The sequence below is a fragment of the Tyto alba genome, unplaced genomic scaffold, assembly GCF_018691265.1.
Source record: "Tyto alba isolate M040663 unplaced genomic scaffold, T.alba_DEE_v4.0 Super-Scaffold_26, whole genome shotgun sequence".
Lineage (NCBI taxonomy): Eukaryota > Metazoa > Chordata > Aves > Strigiformes > Tytonidae > Tyto > Tyto alba.
Genome location: NW_024881300.1, coordinates 22,458,149 through 22,473,030, shown reverse-complemented (window position 1 = coordinate 22,473,030; position 14,882 = coordinate 22,458,149). Strand labels below are relative to the sequence as shown.

Below are 14,882 nucleotides of genomic sequence, written 5' to 3'. Positions count from 1 at the left end.
TGCAGGTTGAAATCCTAGAGTATCTGACCATTGAAAGTGCATGAAAAAATATAAGCGAGTCCCAAAGGTTCTCCAAGCTGCACTACACATCCTTCTTTGTGGCAGATGTTTTGTCACAGGTATTTGTCTTCATTTAGTGTAGCAAATGACAGCACAGTTGTCAAGAGCAAAGTTTGAGCTTATTTGTGTTATGTTTCTAGATCTACTGAGCTATCTCCTGATAAAGGCCTTTGAGAGTTTTGATATGGAAAATATGATCACTGCATTCCTGATCGCTCGTCAGGCTGCTCTGGAGGGCCCTGCTGTGTTCACACCTTACTCCGAATGGTTTAAGGTAAGACTGAATGAGGTCCAACTGTCGATCTTCGTTTAAATATGTGAGAATCCTGTGCATAAGGAATGTTCTGCTGCACAGCAAAAGCCTAATTTCAGACAAGATAGCCAGGAATTAGAGAGAGGGGTGGGGGGAAAGAAAGAGTAACAAGTGATTGTATTGGTATTAGGAATGATTTAATATTTATTACTGCCTTTGTGTCTGCAAGGAATATATTTATTTGGCTTTCTCCAGTCTTCCATTCTTTCATCTTTTAAGTCCATCTTGCCTTCTAGTTATTTGTCAGGAATGCAGACATGTAATTCCTGTTACAGTCATAATCTTGGATGTATTTCAGTATCTTGATAACCAGCACTGTTGTTGTTGCATAAGTTGTGGGTTATTGTAGATGAAGCGTTCCTATTTCCTGGATGTTTGCATGTGGCTCTAATTGCTGGGTTTGACCTTATAGATAATTGGTTGTTAGCTTTGAGTTGTAAACATGTAGGTATTTTCGGTATGCAAATCTCCACATAATTAAAACCTTTGTTTAATTCCTTTGTATGAGTTTGCAAATCTAAGCTCAGCCTTTGCTGGTAGTGTTCAGGATGTATCAAAAGGCAAAGCGCTTATGTTCTGTATAGTCTCAGACTGGCTTATTTTCCTTATAACGCGCAGATAAAGCTGTGTAGAAACTGGCAGATTTGTGGTTCCCTGATGATTCTCAGTCCTTTGGTGCAATTTGACGTTGCCTTGTTTAACTCCTCTAAGCGCTGTGCTCATGGTAGCACATCAGAACAGACTTTGAGCGTGACGTGGCAGGCATTCTGGAAACGGGACAAAGAAACTCGAAGAAAACTTCTGTAGAGGCATCTGTAAACTTTCTCTGGAGACTTTTCTCTGGAAAGATTCTCTTGTCAGAAAGCGGATAACTAATGGATGTCTGGGATCTGTCTGCTGAGTTTAGTGCAGTGCTGGGACAGGGATTTTCCCCACGCTGAAAGGCTGCGTTGGCATTTTCCCCTGTTTCAGGCTTCCTTTGGGAACGCCGGTGGTCGCCACGGGAGCAGTAAGAAAGCTCTGGTCTTCTTCTTTGAGTTCCTGTCAGAGCTAGTGCCCTTTGAAGCAGCGCCGTACTTGAAGGTGAGAAGATGCCAGTAGAGATGGTTCTCTAAAGACTGAAACAGAACTGCTCCAAAGTGAAAGTACTCGTGCCTTTGACGAGGTTCAGCTGCTTGTTAATGTTGTTACAGTAATTGCATTACTTCTGATACGTTTTTGAAAACGTTTTCTCCTTGAAATAAGCAAGGGCTAGATTCTTTTATTTACGTGACAAGAAGAATTCTTTTCATGGAGTTAAATTTAAGCGCTTCGCTCATTTTGTTTGGTGGTGGTTGTTGGGAAAAATTGCATGTTAGTTGCCATGAAAATGGCTTATCTTAAAACAAGCAATAACATCATCTTTGGGGAATGTTTGAGGTAAATGACTGTAAACGTTAACCGTAATTTCACACTGACTTCCTGTGGAAATGGCAGATCTTGTGAATGTCACATTTCAGGTCCATATAATGTACCCGCCTTTTGTGCCAACAAAACATCGGTCCATTCTCTTGGAGTACATCAGTCTGGCTAAAACCAGACTGGCTGACCTCAAGGTTAGTAAAAATAGCCTCGTTGAAAAGTGTTCTTTCTGGATCTGTCAAAACACTAGCTGCGTCGTGACCCTGTGCCTCTCTCTGTAACCTCACGCAGGTTGCTATAGAAGACATGGGGCTCTATGAAGACTTGGCTTCCACAGATGAAGCTGTGCAGGTACTGCGGCTCTGTCGGACAGTTTTCTCATCAGTCCTGCCCCCTTTCCTCTGGGAAAGAGCTTAGGCCGTCCACCTCTCCCATTCCTACCAGGTTTGAGCATGCTGCCAGATCTTCTTCCAGCTGTAAGACAGAGGGGCTAGCGGCCGTAAATGTGCAGACTCTCCCCAGGTTTCATGAAAACTAGACTGACACAGAGGACAACCAGACTGTGATGGGGCTGCAGAGGAAGTCGGCAGTTAGCCAGCCAGCCAGTCAGCATTTGCTATTTGGAGCCAGGAAGGGGGCTGGCTGCCTCTTGCCCGTCCTGTACTGTGGGGTAGAGAAAATAAATGAAAGCTTCTGTGGGGGAGGATTTAAGGGACAAAGGGAGGTCTAATGGTGGTGTATGGTGTGGGGATGCAGAGCCACAGGTTTGCAGGAACTGGGGCAGTGTTAGCTCTGCCGATTGACCGGCGTGTTACAGTGGTGACACTCCCCTCTGCGGATTTTCTCCCAATGATTTGATCACATAGGAAAGCATTTTATCTATCTATCTATCTATCTATCTATCTATCTATCTATCTATCTATCTATCTATCTATCTATCTTGATTCTTCTCAGTGTAGCATCTCATCTCTTTGGTGTTGTATTCAAAGTGTTCATCTTTAAAGGAGGTTTGGGGAGAGAATCCACAGTCTGCACTTTCACACTGTGGTTCATGATAAGTTTTGGGTAACAACAGTAATTGATGAGGAAGCATTTGGCTCTATTGCTCTTTCCTATATATTGATCACAAGCGTGGCAGTCTAGGAGGCCTCGTTTATACAGCCAGTCAACTGGAGCACCTGAAATACAGGCTGGAGACAGGGTAGTTGAATATACTGCAATGCAATCTAGTGCTGTTATGAACTGAAAGTCGTAAGTGAAGATTTCATTTAATTTATTCCAAGTGTGATCTGTTTGTCCATGGAGAAACTGGCCTGGGTTGCTGCAGTTCTAAGATGTCTGATGGCTCAAACGAGAGAAACCCGGGGCGGCAGTCCCTCTGCCCGGAGTGTAGTAGCACAGGCTGGAAGCAAAGGTTATGGGCCTTAATTCCAAGTGTACAAAGTAAAATAGAGTACCAATAAAACAAATTCAGAACAGAAAAGATATTGTCCCCCTTGGGACAACGAAGTAAACATGATGTTAAGCAGGAGTATCTGCTGCAGTTGCTGTAGGAGATGCGTACAGAGCTGCACAGAGCTTTGGGCTGACCCAGAATAGCTGTGATTTATAACAGCCTTATCGAGGCAGGCTGATGGTTCAGGCCTGGTTTCTCCATTCTCCAGTTTTACTCTGCGTATCAGGTAGTTCTTGTTACTCAGTCGTGTTCCTTCAGTCGCTTCCCTTCACAGCACAGACAACTGTCACTAACCCTGAAAGAACAAGGAGGGCCGATTATCGTCAGCCTTGATTTCTCACCTCTTTCTCTCACTGTTACTTGTGTGAGCCAGCCCCAGGGCCAGGCACTTCGTGATGTTGAAAAGGCCCTTCAGATATTTGAACACACAAGGAAGATTCCGACATCTGTGATAGAAGCCAGGTACCGTGTGCTTTTCAAGTCTTCTTGGTTTTAGCTGTAATAAAAGCCAGGTCCAAACTGAAATAACAAAACAAGAAATATTGAGGGTGTGGGCCAAGGAGGTTTTGGGAAATTCTTCCCCTGTTATATCTGCTGCCTCAGGGGTCATCTAAATAGAGGCTGCTTGTCCAGAGAGTGAAAAGGCATATGGACACCTGCAAGAGCAGTCCACAATTGTAATAAATAACAAGCAAAATTAAAGAAATATATCACTATTGGCTAATCTGACCTTGATTTGTCTGTGGCTGTGCACGTTACCATGAGTATTTCTTATTTGCAGGAGCCGGATTAATTCTTGAGGTAATGAGATGGCACTTTGCAGCTTTGGCATTGTTAATATTTTACTATATTTCTTTTCTGTCTCAGTATTTTCAGGCGACCGTATTATGCTTCCTGGTTTCTTCCTGCTTTGCTCAGGCCGCGTGTGGTTAGTATTTGGTTTTGGCTTTTTGATCCTCCCATTTAGATGTGTGCTTGCAGACAGGTAATTTGTGTCTAACCTGCCTGTTTTTCTGTTGCAGCTCCCTAAAGCCCCAGATGTGCGCATGGCTTTTATAGATTCTTTAAAGAGGTATTGAGACTTCCCAGTGTTATTTTCTGTGCTTCTGGACTTTCTCTTCAGAACATTTGACTTTACATTGGATTATTGGAGGCTTTGACCCCTTGTTTACAAGACGCTGAGTGTTTTAACCCTCTTGGCAGGACTCTGTGGCCTGGTTTGAGGCTTGCAGGTTGTGGATGGGGTAGCTTACCTGTGTAGTTGAATGTCTTCAGTTCCGTAATTAGTCCTCTGGCCACTGTGAAACCATTATCTCGGAGGAGTCCCATGCAGCTCTCTGACTGCAGGCCAGAGCTAGTTTTATGCAAACTTTGGAGGATACTGCTGAATGTAAAATTTCAGCAGGAAGATGAGCCCCCCCTGTGAAAGGCTCTTTTCTCTTTGGGAGAGGATATGGGAGAAGGGAAAGATAAAACTTAAATGTCTGTTAATGCTTTATGAGCTGCTCTTAAGGGACACCAGGAGAACGCAGCCCCTCTCAGAACTCAAGCTTGTCCTGTGTGCATGTTGAAAAGTGCTTTTCTGCATTGCAGAAACAGCTTTATTATACATCCAGTAATTCTTCTGCAACCCGTCATGAAGAAAAAATATTTGCAGCACTGCCTACAGATGAGGCATTTGGACCTGCCTTGTCATTCCAGTCTGACTCTAAAAAAGATTGGATGATTTTTTTAAAATGAAAGTTGTAAGAGAAGCAGCCGAGTTCTAAGGGAGCCTCATGTAATGTGTTTTTTAGTATTGAGTGCCTGCCCAGCAAGTGTTAGAGATCAGACTTTGGTCTCCATCACGCAGGGGTTTCAGGTGTGTGAATACTGCATGTCACATAACTTGCACTCTTACGTGATCTTAGACACGTATTATATATGAAATAGGTATTCATGCATGCATTAATGATGTACGTACTACTGTTTTTGTGTAGTGTGTGTTATACGTGTGTAATACTTGCTAGGAAAGCCTTGGATATAAACTTCTGGTCCTCCTGTCAGATGATAATTAAAAATGCTTCAGATGCTCTATATGCTTTGGGGCCTCTGTAATTATATTTCATAGCATAGCTGTTGTTTATGCTTATATTTAATAAAGCCAAAGTCTGAATGTGGTTATGTGGTATAATAAATGTCTTTTTTTTACTTATTATAGAGCTGATAAAATACCCTCGAACTTGTACTCCACATACGTGCAAGCCTGTCGTGCTATGAAAGAGAAAATGTCACAAGGTAAAAAAATAAAACATTTACTTACGGATCAGTTTGAAGAAAAGTTAATTTTTTTTCATTGATGCCCTCCTGAATTGAAAATCTGCAGAAAGTTACGGCTGATTAGGTCTTTAATCTGCATGTAAATACATGTGTGTTCTTTATGTCTTACTGAGGTATTTAATGAGCCCTCCTCTCTCTTTCAGCAAGTGGGTGTGTCAAATGCATCTTAAAACAGGCAACCTCCCCACCACAGGTTTATATGACACATAAGGTCGGGCTAGTGAGCAGAGAGCGTTCCCGGAGCGCGGCGGAGAGAAGTGTACGCCGTGTACAGAGACCCATCTGGAATTGGCTCCTGCTTTGGGCTCCTGAAGCTTTCTGGGGCTGCTGGAGAGGCGAGACAGAGCAGTCCTGGGGAGCTGCAGATGTGCAGTCAGGCTGCTGAGGCTGTCCTGGCAACCGGCAGGGATGAGGGATCCCCGGGGCCGGGATCGCCCGGATCCCGGCGCGCAGCCAGGGCTCTGCGGGTGTCCTTGAATTGGCAGTGACCTCTAGTGGCACGGCCTCAGCAGTGTCCCCTCCCGGCCCCCGCATCCGAATCCCGGCCCCCCGGGCTCTTGCAGGGACTGGATTTAAGGCAGGACTGAGTGTTGGTCAGCTCTAAGCCTGCCCTGTTTGTCAGTGCCCGTTCTCGCACATGAAGGTGACTCAACAGTCTCCTAACACCTTGTTGCTTTACAGTGTGTTTATAACAAATACTATTCTTATTCTTTGCTATTTACTTCTCTTGTTCATGGCTGGGTTATTTCTGGCCCGTGTACAAGACTGTTCCTGCCTAATGAACTGTATGGGTGGTTTTTGGGGCTGTGCTGTGGCAGCTTGTTGCTGGTGGCACTCTCTTTCTAGTGGTGAAAGGAATTTCCTTTTATTTCTTCTTTTAAACAAAAAGCAGAGTAGAGTAACACGTGTGTTACATGGTGCTGGGCTTGAGGAGAAGCTGGTGATGTACTATTCACGCTGTAATGTCTGCTTCTGTATTTTATGACTGGTTCCAGCCTTCTGAGGACAGCAAATGTTTCTGTGAGGGGCAGAGGGCTAAAGCAAGTAGGAAGACAACTCTGAAAGGAGAGCTCTTTTGCCTCTTGTCTTTAGAAATTGAAATCCTTTCTGCAACTAGGCATAAACTCGTAAATGATTAATCAAATAGCACATGTTGAATGTAAAACCCAAGCTGTCTATGTGGCAGACTGATAGTTTGAGGATCTGTTACATCTTACAGAAAATTAAATACCGCGTTTACAGAAAATGTACGCAGAGATTGCTGAGTGCATCGTATGAACTGATGTAATGCACAAAGGTAAGGGCAATGTGTTGCGTTTCTCTCTTGTCTAGATGAATCAAAAGTAGAGACCAGCCATTCCAAAGAGCCTGTTGAGCAGCTGAAGGCTGAACTGGCTGAACTAAGGACGCTGATTGCGGACCAGGCCAAATGTGGAGGTAGGAAGGAAGGCAAGTTATAACTACCCGTAAACAACTGGCACAAAAGCTGCGTTAATAAAATGTGGGTAATGTTAGCCAAAGCAGCAGCAGTTACTTGCCACTAATACCTGAAAATGGTAATCTTTCAGATCTGTATAATCCTTCCAGCTACGAATATATAATCTATTAACGCCTGACGTATTTCCCGTGCTGGTGTTTGGAACTTCATGTCTGCATCTTTGTGGTGATCACTTGGTGCCACACTGATCTTTGCCAAGACGGGCAGCGCCGTTCCTGGGGCTCACCTGGTGACTGGGGCCTCCTATTGAAGGCTCTTTCCTTTCTGGTGTGAAAAAGTATTTATGAAGTGCATTGGTAATAGTTCTGGGGGAAAAAGAATTCTGCCTTCTAAAATGCAGATGATGATCACTCTGTCCCAATTAGTATTTTTTCCTTGTTAAAGCTTTTCATAATATACTTGGGGCTCTGATCAGAGTATGTATTTCATTTATTCTTCTTCCTGTTATGTGGAGTTGTAAATCTTTCATGCCTTCTGTCCGGGTTCTCCTCTTCTCCTCTTACCTTCCTGCAGATGTGCCAGCACAGATTGCAGTGATTTCTGACAGACTCACAAGTGTTTTGGGTCACAGCAGTGATGAGAATGAAGCTGCTACCTTGAATTCTCCAGTCCAAGTCGATGTTTCTGCTCCCAGGCTGGAACCCAGCCATCAGAGTGTGAGTACCCTCTGGTTTGGCGTGAGAAACCAGTGGGGTTGGGTAGGCAAAAATGCATCTGGAAAGCTTGGTGAAAGGCTGCTTTGTCTGCGGAGCACAGGAAATACATTCTCCTTTTGTCTACCTTGTTCTGCCCTGCACAGACTAGTCATATGCTTTAACCCCCTGGAAGTATTTGGATGACTGAGATAGTCTATTAGAGCAATCCTGTGATGAGCTGGGCTTTCTCCACCAGGCTTTTCTAGGTACTTCTTGTGTGCTGGGATCCTTCCCAGGCTGTTATGGGCTTAATTTTCCATCTCGGTGCCAGTAGATCTGTACAACTTGTAGTGAATGTCATTAACGAATTTGTCTCGTTTTAATGTTGGGAAACATAATATATATGCAGCAGAAAAACTAGATCCGGATATCCAGCCTGACAAGTAGGAATTAGCAGTGTGTCTCTTATTCCAGGTTGTTGATCTTCTGCTGACATCATTCTGCCAAAACCTAATCGCTGCTTCCTATTTTAACCCTCCTGACAGGTAAGATGCAAGTAAAAGAGTGGGGAAATCAGAAGTGGTTAATCCACTAGAATTCCAACACTTGTCCAGGGACAAGGAGGGGTTTCTGGTTGCTCCTTAACTACTGTGCCAGGCTGGCAATTGCAGACTGCTTTACTCTGAGTTTCTGTAATCTAAGAACTAACGTGCTTTGATGTATATGTGTAAATAAAACATGTTTCTCCTCTGTTGTTACCGATCTCTTCAGAAGAAAGTGGCATTTGGCTCTGGTTTGTGCTCTGTGACAGCGTATAGAAACTTTCCACAAATACTAGGTGCTCAGGTTGGCGTTTTCAGCTCAGAGGTGTGGGATGGGGAATGAAGCAAATTCCTTTTTGTCCAGGAGTTACTTGCTGGCTGACACTAGAGATCAGGGGAGGAGAATTCTTGTCTTTCGACAGTGAGCGCTGACGTGTCTTCGGGGTGTCTTTTTGGCATGTTCAGCCTTCATCCCTAATCCCATATCTAATATGAAAAGAGTGAGGCATAAAGTCTGAGGCTGCAGGCTCAGGAAGAGCAGCATGATACACCTTCTCTCTACCTCCCGTCCCCTCCGCCCCTGGAAGCAGCTCAGTCTGATTCAGGCCCGTACGAGGAGGGAGAGGTAGCACTCCTCTGCTGCAGGAAGGACTCTGTTAACAGCCACCTCCTTCGTGATGTGACAGAAGTCTGTAAACACCATGGTCAACATTTCAGTGAGAAAATTGCTTTGTTGGAAAGCAGCGTACTGACGAGCTGCCTGTGATCCCAGCTGCCTGCAGTACTGAACTAGGTAGCTCCCTCTCTGGAGCGCAGCGTGCTTTGGCAACCAGTGCATCCTCCCTTCCCTTTTACACTGTTTTGTCCTGGAGCAGATGAATCTGTATTGAAAAACTGTGCTGAAAAATAGCTGTGATAACAATTCCCTGGGATGCTCTTCTTTTCTAAGCCCAACTCCCCATCATATCTCCTCTGAGATATTTTTTTCTGTCAGCTGGGTGGGAAAGTCCCTCCCTCCCTCCCTTCTGTTTTGCAACAGGACCTTAAATTCCTTTTTGCTCTTGCTTTGTTTTCTGATCCTGTTTATTGCTCTGCCTCTGTTTACCTTGTGCTTTCTGTCTGAAAAAAAGCTGTCTGTGCCCCAGGCAGCTTCCTCCTCTCCCTGTTGTGATCTCAGAACACCTCTTTGGCTACGTATTATGAAGCATTTGAGGCAGAGCACTGGTGGAGTTCACTACTTTGTTGGGGGTCCTCTGTTCGTATACTCTAAAAATGACACTTCCTTTGAGCCTATGAATGGAATGATAATTGTCCTGTAAATACAGGACAGTATGGCCCAGGTTCAGTGTGTTTAAGCGTTGAAAAATATTTCCTCCTCTACTGGGGATAAAAAGCAGCAGTAAAATGAGCATGTGGTTTTTACCTTCTGCAGGCAGGGACCATGTTTTCCCTTGTTTGTGAAGATGATGTGTGGACACAGGAATCTCTTACCAGCGCTTCTGGGCAGGCTCTGCCAGCTTATTTATCATCAGGTCAGTTTTCCAACCATGAATCATATGGTTATAGTGTGCTAAAGGCTATCCTACCTCCTTTTCCTGAGCTGTGGGGCATGTACCTGTTAGGACTGCACTGTGGAGGGACTTCACTAGCTCAGGCCTCCAAAATAGACAAAGGCAACAAAAACAAACCTCATTTTGGACAAATAGTATGAGCTTTCTCTCAGGATTGTGAGCTGAACGTTTCCTTACAGAAATCCTACTGTAGAAGGTTAATGTATTCTGAGATACATTTTAACAGAAGCTAAAATAAGCAAGTGTATGAGCAGAGCCAAAAGACTATAGTAGAACGCTTAATTCCCAAGCTTCCACACTGAATATTTCAGTTGTACGCACCTTCTAAAAATAAAAGTAAGACCCCAAGTCTGGGGTGCAGCAGTGCATGGTTTTCTTTTAGAGAACTGTTGGTTTTATATTCTTTACCCTGTGATATTGGAAAGGTGACATTAAAAGGTTGATAGACTAGATGAGCTGTCATAGAAGCTAAAAAGTCTCAAAAGTCTCAAATCCTGCTGGGCTGAATTTACAGCTAGTTGCTCAAAGTCACTATTTTACAAGAATCTACAAATTTTGCTGCAGGTTGAGCAAAGATAGCTGCACAATTTCAAGGAAGGAAGAACGTGTTTAATGTAGCTGGTGCCTCTCATCTGCTAAATTGATATTGCTGCACTGAATTAGGCAACGGGCAGAAGCAGGGTTCTGCTACTCGATTAATTCTGAGGTTTTTTGGGAAAGGGGGTTTTGTAGCAAAAGAAATGTCAGTCTGTCTCTCCAGTTCTTCAGCTGTGTTTTGGTTTGCAGGGTCCTTCCCTGAATGATGCTCACATTTTAGGACTCGCAGCTTTTGTGATCCACCTAAGTGAATCCAGAGCTTTAATTCCTGAAGTGGAAGCCAATCTGGGGATTTCTCAGCCTGTTCCTGAAAAGGTCCTGTCCGTTTCTGAGTACTGGAACCGCTTGCTCGTGTGCAGGACAGAGGAGTCGTTTGCCTTCTGCATGAGGTGAGACCGTGCATCCGCCACACCCTTGCTTCTTCCCAAGGTTTAGGTTTGCCACCGGAGGGGTGCTGGTAAAGCTCCCGTGTTCCTGTGGAGGATTTCCAGAGCATATGTAGGTGTTTGTGCTGCGCAGAGAAACAGGCTGGCGGTGGTCCTGCGTGAAATAGCGTTCTGATGATTGTGGTGCCTGCTGGGGAAAGGACTGGCTGGTTGCTGGCAAAGGTTTGAGTTCCGTCTCTGGTTCTGGAATTTGTGCCATTAACGTGCTTAGGCTTGGGAGCACATAGGTGGAAGTGATCCCAAAGGCAAATAGGTTTGGGCCATGTTGGTTAAAAGCATTTTTAACATTCAGTCTTTGCTTTGACTTTGGACTTTCATGAGTGGGAAAAGACATGATTGAACCAACCAGATAACGGAGTTCCTTCTTTATCAGGTTTTGCACTGCAGCAGCATCTTATCTTATGTGCAAGTTTTCATCCTATTCTCGTGAAGATTTGTGTGCCCTGCTTCCTCCCAGCCTTGTTAAAAAGGTAAAAGGAAAAAAGTTTTGCTATTCGTTACAAGAAAGATCAGTCTCAGTCCAGTTTCCCGCTGCAGACCCCTGTGCAACTATAACACGTACAAAGAAGGCTACAAAAAAATGCATCTTTGTACCCTCCCATCTTACCTTTTTGTGTATTTGCTCGTTTGGCAGTTTCACTCAACCAGAGGCCGCACTGGGCCCTTTTTATTTTGTGATGGAAATGTGCAGGGGTTTTATGCCTTTTTTTTTTTTTTTTTTTTTTTTTTTTTTTTGTTTCAGCTGCAGTACATCGTGCCAAGGCTGTGCTTGGAAGCTCGGGGAATCCTGTGCGAGGAGGCTAAAACAGACCTCAGCTGGAGTTCCCTGTCGTGCCTCTCTCTGAATTACAAAAAAGCCAGCCTCTGTTTATGGAAGCAAGCACGCTTTCAGGAGCTCTTAAAGGAAAAAGCATTCCAGGTATAATTTTTTTTTTTTTTCCATGACTTAAGTTCACACTAATTTTCTTTTTTCGGATCTGCCCTTTGCAATTTCCTTATTGGTCATAAAAAGCTTCTTGTAAAAACTTAGTGCCAGAAAAGTTGGTCTGACAGCTGAAGATGTCATGTGCTTGATGTTATTTGTAGATTTTTGATGGGGACGATAAGGTGCAAATAGAAAAGTTAGAGGTAAAGTTTTTGTGTCGTGCTTATTGCAAAAGCAGAAAGCTTGGCGAGATATACCATATCAGCAAGAAAATGATCAGGAACTGTAGAGAAAAGGCCTGCCCATAACCTTAGCTTCCTCCTGTGTACTGCCTGAACTGGTGGTGGATCAAACAACTGAAAATACTTGCTTTCTTTTTGGTGCTTTGTCTAAATGTCAAAGTTCTCCTGAACCACCTGCATATCTTGGATTGTTTGGCTCTGCCTTGCTATGAAGGAGGTTAACGTCTCAGCTCTTCTCTTTATACCAGCCTTGCAATGGATTTGATTTGACAGGATTTCTTTTTTTAACCTAGTTCATAGAAAACCAGTTTGTCTTTGTGCAGAGGAGTTTGTCATGTTACTAGAATGACTCTTTGTGCTTGGCTAGCTTGATGTACAAGGCTAAAATACCTTTGCATTATTAGCTTTCTTTGATGCTTATACCAGTCTGTCTGACTATGGTGCTTTGTTCATTTTAGCACTTATTTCTAATAACATACGTTCATTCTGGTATCTAGACTTTAAGATGATGAGCGTGTTTGGAAATGTCAAAGAGGTGGGTGGGTGTGGGTGTGTGTGAGATGATTTATAGGCTTGCTTTCAGTAAATTTTTGAATGCCAGCGGGGTTTTAGTTTAGGTTTCTTGCAAGGGAAACGCTATAGGAACTTCCTTGGGTTGATGCCTCCTGTCCCGTGTATCTGAACCTGCGTGGGATTGTGTCTTTGTGGGTGAAGGTGGGTTTTGTGTTGGGAAGGTGGTGGCTGTTCTGCACGAGTTACTTGCCTCTCTGGTCTGCCCTCTTACCTCAATTGTTGTTTTTCCCAGTTGTCTTTCAGGGAGTGGCTGCTGTTGGAGCTGGAAGTGTACCCTGAGAAGGATATTCTCTCTGCTTCAGAAAGGTAAGAGCAGAGGGGCTCTGTTGAAAAGCGAATAGGCCAAGAGCCTTTCCCACACAAGTTGGGAAGAAGCATCGAAGCTCGGGAAGGAAATAAACAAGCTGCTGCAGGACACAAATGCCTGACGACTACTGCAGTTTGTCGAGAGTTCAGGCGATGTTAGAACGAGGCGTGTGTGTTAACTGGAGGAAGTTCACCAAGATAACCTCTGGCTTGCATGTGCAGTCCTTCTAAATAACTCTTCACAAAACCTCCCCGCTTCCAGAAGCAAGAGCTGGCTGATGCCAGGGCAGGTGGTGTCTGGTGGCTGACTCTTTTTATATCTGTACTTATATGGGTGCTTTTATCTGTCATTCCACCTCACTTGGGGCATGAACTTTCTTTTATGTTAAGGGAAGGGCACCATTAAACTGCCACGGTAGACTTCCTATATTCTCCTTTTCAATTTTGCAGGCAGGATTTCCATTATTGGGCCATCTATCAACAGTATCTTCCTGCACCTTCTGCTTCTGGTGGCTGCGACGGAGACCTAGAGAAGGCATGTGGCATTATCATCAACACCATTCTGGATTCCTTGCAAAGGTATCGGGTGTCATGACTTGTGTTTCTGCAGTGGTTCTGCTAATGGCCCTGCAAGCCAGCAGCTGTGAGCTTGTGCCTCACACGGGGCTGTGTTTTCTCGAGTGGAAGCGGTTCCCCTCTCACAGGTCTGGCTGGCAGTGAAAGCTGGGAGGTGGCTCTGGGTGACTCACCAGCCTTTGCATAAGTCTCTTGCTTTAGGTGACAGAGGTCTGGGGTTGCAGTCACAGATAGTCCCTAGTCTGTCTGTCTTCAGCTGAATTTGTATTCAGATTTGTCTGTCCAGACAAGCATCAATGCCCCTGAGGAAGTGGCTGAAGCTGGAAAATAAGGAGGGAGGGTTAGAGGAGAGTTGCTGTCTCACAGCTTATTTAGGGAACATTAACGTTAGAGATTTATGTTCATCTGAAACCATCTGACTTTATTTGAATCGTGTTATCCTCCTGGGCTGACAGGGTTGGTTACCTGGTGTGTCTCTTCATTTCAGGTCGGACCTGGGTAGCCGTGGCCAGTGGAAGGTGTCAGTCAGTCCTGATATTCTCTGCAGGCTGCAGGTGATTTCAGACTCTGATGCATGGCTGTATGGTCAACCCTTGAATCTGACCGGTCAAAGTGTTTCCTCGTACCTCGGTGTACGTAAGGCTGACATTTGGCTCTCAGATGTGAGCACTAGTGTGGAAATTGAGAAAGAGAAGTATTTTTTTCAATCGATCTGTTTGTATTACTTCAGAGAAACACAGAGGGTTTGAATGCAAACTAGTGTGTAGCCCTGACAAACGCTGTTTTTTTTCCCCCACCTCCCTCTTCAGGAGATGGTGCTGGAGCTGGGGTGTAGGCGAAAGTTTCTTTCTGGCCGCTTGGCTTCCCAGAGACACTTCGTCTTTGAGATTCTCCGGGAAAGGCTGAAAGATGGAAAACATGGCTCTGCTTTGGGCGAGCAGTTACAGAGGCAGCAGGAGCTGCTGCTGCACAGAAGGTAAACGCGGGTCTGGGTGGCTGGGAATACCTCAAACAGAAGTGCTGTTCAGAGCGATTCCGGTGTCGGGCAGGCTCCCCTCTGATTGCACAGCAAGTGAAAACGGCTCTGTGTGTCACGGTAACAATTGTGCAGGAGGTGGCTATTCCCTGTGTTTGTGTGCCATCTTGGGCTACGAGTTGCTCCTGCCAGTAGAATGGATTTCAAAGGCCACACGTCTTCATGGACTCTGTTTACAGGCAGCAACGCTCTTAATGCCACCGCTTGTGTTCACTGTCGTTGAATTACCCTACTTGCTGCTGTAACACAGGTGTGTGTTTCTGGGTTTGGGCCATTGACAGCATCTTTGATAGCAGGGGGTGTATCTCATCGAAATGCAGGCTCTCTTCTGGGCAACTGGAAAAAGTCCTTGTGCAGTTTCTGTCAACGTGTTCGAGATCTCTCAC

General features: G+C 44.7%; 1 protein-coding gene across 1 annotated transcript in view; it reads left to right on the top strand.

Annotated features, from left to right (window-relative positions):
- The window catches only part of FANCA (FA complementation group A), a 36,695-nt gene that overhangs the window by 12,848 nt on the left and 8,965 nt on the right, over positions 1-14,882 (top strand). The window contains exons 14-32 of the mRNA XM_032993525.2: positions 201-334; positions 1,346-1,456; positions 1,873-1,968; positions 2,066-2,125; positions 3,604-3,692; positions 4,098-4,158; positions 4,253-4,302; positions 5,431-5,507; positions 6,882-6,986; positions 7,561-7,703; positions 8,157-8,227; positions 9,657-9,756; positions 10,582-10,781; positions 11,212-11,308; positions 11,581-11,757; positions 12,811-12,884; positions 13,335-13,463; positions 13,948-14,014; positions 14,270-14,436. Of these exons, the coding sequence (XP_032849416.2) occupies positions 201-334; positions 1,346-1,456; positions 1,873-1,968; positions 2,066-2,125; positions 3,604-3,692; positions 4,098-4,158; positions 4,253-4,302; positions 5,431-5,507; positions 6,882-6,986; positions 7,561-7,703; positions 8,157-8,227; positions 9,657-9,756; positions 10,582-10,781; positions 11,212-11,308; positions 11,581-11,757; positions 12,811-12,884; positions 13,335-13,463; positions 13,948-14,014; positions 14,270-14,436 (2,008 nt within the window). The remainder of the gene's footprint in view (positions 1-200; positions 335-1,345; positions 1,457-1,872; positions 1,969-2,065; positions 2,126-3,603; positions 3,693-4,097; positions 4,159-4,252; positions 4,303-5,430; positions 5,508-6,881; positions 6,987-7,560; positions 7,704-8,156; positions 8,228-9,656; positions 9,757-10,581; positions 10,782-11,211; positions 11,309-11,580; positions 11,758-12,810; positions 12,885-13,334; positions 13,464-13,947; positions 14,015-14,269; positions 14,437-14,882) is intronic.